This window comes from Coturnix japonica, chromosome 5 (genome assembly GCF_001577835.2).
Source record: "Coturnix japonica isolate 7356 chromosome 5, Coturnix japonica 2.1, whole genome shotgun sequence".
NCBI lineage: Eukaryota > Metazoa > Chordata > Aves > Galliformes > Phasianidae > Coturnix > Coturnix japonica.
The window spans coordinates 7,274,177-7,277,656 of NC_029520.1; the positions used below are offsets into that span (position 1 = coordinate 7,274,177).

At 68.2% G+C, this 3,480-nt stretch overlaps 1 protein-coding gene across 1 annotated transcript in view; it reads right to left on the minus strand.

Moving 5' to 3' along the window:
* CCND1 (cyclin D1) overlaps window positions 1–1,649 on the minus strand; it is a 15,609-nt gene extending 13,960 nt beyond the window's left edge. Inside the window, exon 1 of the mRNA XM_015863635.2 lies at window positions 1,169–1,649. Coding sequence (XP_015719121.1) covers window positions 1,169–1,366 — 198 coding nt within the window. The 5' untranslated portion in view covers window positions 1,367–1,649. The remainder of the gene's footprint in view (window positions 1–1,168) is intronic.
* Between the last annotated feature and the right edge of the window lie 1,831 nt (window positions 1,650–3,480).

Genomic DNA, 3,480 nt, shown 5'->3' on the forward strand with positions numbered 1-3,480 from the left:
GGGGGCCGGGCTGCCCCCGGGCTCTGCCGTTCCGCCCTCACTCTGCCCCCCGTTCGCTGCGGTGCCTCGATCCCCGCTCCGTTCGAGACACAAAGGTGGCGTCCAGCCGCATTTCCCCAGACGTCATCTTTTCAAAAAATATTTAAAAATATTTAAAAAATCCGCCGGGCTCCGGAAAAAAGCTGAAAACGAAGCTCCGGGGGTCCTTTACCGAACCCCGTAGCCGGGGTCCGCCGGGGGGGTCCCGGGGAGGCGCCCCGAAGTGGAATTCCCCTCGTCCCTCTCCCGCCCGCGGCGCGGCCGGGCGCGACGTTTCCCAAAGCGAGGCACGGCGCCGCGCTTTCAAAAATTAATTAAAAATAGATCGCGGGCGTTCGGCGTTTCGGAAACGGCACGAAAACGTAGCCCGGCTCCCGGGGAGCCCACGGGGGACACCCCAAAACGCGTCCCGTTCGGCCCGAGGCCCTTTCCGAGCCGCTTTTTCCCAAGCGACCTTGCAGATCGCAGCCCGGCACAAGCGCGCCTTTGAGGGGTGACCGCAGCCCGAGCTCTCTTCGAGCCGAACAAAGAAACTTTCACCCCGCGGCTCCCCCCCGGCAGCGCGGAGCCCCCCGGCCGTGCCCTGCCCGCCGCCCCAGCGGGGTCCCCGGCTGCCCCCCCCCACTCCCGGCCCCGCCGCACCCCCTCCTCCCCCCCTTGGCGCGCTCCCCGAGACTTTCTAATTTTCTCCCGATTAATAAACGCTTTTGCTTTGCAATAAAAGAACAAAGATGGCGCGTAATACTGGCACGGGCAGCTCTTGCATACGTGTACAAGGATATTAATTTAAAATAAAATCCCCGAAAAAAATATTCGGCAGCCTCTCCCGACGGCCCCGAGCCCTGGGACTGCGGGGTCCGGGGCGGGCGGCAGCGAGGCGGGCGGCGATACGGCTGTGCCCGGCGCACCTGGTTCGGGGACGGCGGGCCCGACGGGTGGCACTGCCGGATCCCGGCCCCGCACCGCGTGCGGCCGCCGGGGGAGCCGCCGCCGGGTGCGGGGCCGCCGCGCCGTCCGTCCGTCCGTCCGCCTGCTCTGTCCCGCGGCCGCCGCACCGCGTGCTGCAGCGGAGCCCCGTGCGAGAGGGGGGCGAGGAGCCGGCGCGGAGGGAGCCCCGCGGCATACACACCTCCAGCATCCAAGTGGCGACTATTTTCCTCATATATGGCAGGATTTCCTTCTGCACGCACTTGAAGTAGGACACCGAGGGCGAGCAGGTCTCCTCCGCCTTCAGCATGGTCTGCAGCACCCTGTCATTGAGCAGGTTGGCGTCCAGGTAGGCTCGTCGGATGGTCTCCACCTCGCAGCACAGCAGCTGATGTTCCATGTCTGCCTCCTTCGTCTCGAGTCAGTTCCTCAAGGACTGAGTCAGTCTCTCGCTCGCTCTCTCTCTTCCCCTTCCAGGAGTCCCTTGGATGCTGCTGCTGCTACTGCCGCTACAGCCCTCTGGAGGCTGAAAAACTTTCTAACTTCCAACAAAACTCTCCTGTATAGTCCCTGTGACGTTACTGTTGTTAAGCAGAGATCAAAGCACGAGAGAGAATGAGAAAGAGAGAGAGAGAGAGCCAAAAGCGAGGGGCAGAGCCCTAAAGCCATCCCATAGGCTTCAAGTCCTTCCCCTTTGCTCGGCTTATAGAGCGCAGGGGTTTCATGCAGATGCAAATGAGACGAAGGCTCGCTTTCTTCAAGGGCAGGGGAGAGGTGGGGGAAACCCAAATTGTCTCCTCGGTGCCTCGTGCATAATTTTAAGAACGGAGAGAGTCGTGCGGTGGGAGCCGAGCGATGAATGGGGCCGGGCCACACACAGGCACGGGGTGCACGCCGCACAGGGGAGCGCTCGGCCTTGTTTTACGGGGGGCGCGGGGAAGGGAACGCCGGCGCTACCTGCGGGCCGTGCTCCGAGCCGGGCACGAGGCCTCGGGGCCGAGCCCACCTCGGGGACAGCTCTACCCTATTTCCTCCTTCCTATTCTGTTTGGTTTTTTTTTTTTGTCCCCCAGCCCCACCGACTTCGCCGCAGGCCGCAACTCTACAGTTGTAACCCGGCGTCGGGGGGTCCCCCCGTTCTGCTGCTTCTTCCTTCCCCCGTACATCTCCTTCCGAGGGGAGCGGAGCGGAGTCGCCCGGAGACTAAAGAGACTAAAGCTCCGCCGAGCACAAAATGGTGGCCGGGCCCACCGGAGGCCCACGTGGGTGCCGGCCCGGCCGCCTGGGGCTGCGCCTACCTGGAAGCGCTGCGCTCCGTCCCCAGCGGAGCCTCCTCCGAGCATCTCCGGGCCAGGACGAAGCCTGGGGCCCGCGGGAGGATGCTGCACAGAGGGCTGGCAGGAGGAGCGGCCCGTGAGGCCCGAGCCTCAATACCGGCTGGGGCCCAGGCTCCGCGCTCATTTTATGGGCGGCCAGGCCACGGCCTCGCGGCCGTCGTGGGCACCCTGCAAGGACACGTGGAATCTGTGCGGCGTGAGCGGCGCCGGAGCCGTGGGGCACCCGGTGGGCAGCTGTGCGCCCATGGCGTCCGGTCACTGCCCGCCCGGCTCCGTCTCACCCCAGCCGAGGGCCGCCATGGGCTGCCCGAACGCTTCGGGGCCGTGCCGCAGGGCGTCCGGGTGTGAAGCCGCCCCGCGCCCTTCCGTCGGGCCGCACGCGGGACACGTGCTACCGCGCTCACAGCGCACGTCGGCCGGACAGCGGTGACGTTTGTAAGGCACAACTCGGGCTGCCCGCCGCACACCCGCGGGGACGCTGCCGAGCGAGCGCTCCCGCAGCCCCAGGCCACGCCGCTCGGGGCGAGGAACCGCTCGAGGCCGCGGGTCGCCCCGTCCGGGCCGGGCAGCGCCTCTCCTCTCCTCTCCCCACGTGCGCTCGGTCGGGCCGCTTCCTCGCCGGCCGCCCCCTCCCGCTCCGCGTTCCCGCGGGGTTCGGGGCGGGCGGTGCCGGCGGCTGGGAGCGGCGCTGGCGCGGGGCCCGGGGGAGCCCCCGGCTCGGGGCGGCGCGGCCGCAGGAAGCGCCCATTAGCATGAGCCAATGGCGGAGCCGGGCTGTTACCGGGCGGGACGGGCAGATCTCGCCGCCCGGTCCCGCCGACACAAAGGGGACTGGTCGAAAGGGCGAGCGCCGCGGGGTCCGATCCCCCCGGCCGGGACGGCGGACGGCACGGCTCCGCCCCCAACGCTACCTGCCCGCAGCCCCAGCGCGGCCGGAGCGGGTAGCGGAACCCGACAGCCATCATGGCTCGGTGCGGAGCAGTGCGCGCTGAACGGCACCGCCGCCCACGGGCCGCGATCCGCTCCGGCACTTTCTCATGACGTGAGCCGGGCAGCGCTCGCCGCCCCCGCTGACAAAGGGAAATGGGGCCCGGCACCGCCGCGGGAGCGCGCATTCCTCGCGTGCCGCCGCGCCTCGGGGTCGCGCACTGCACGGCCGCGTACCACGAGGCGGCTCC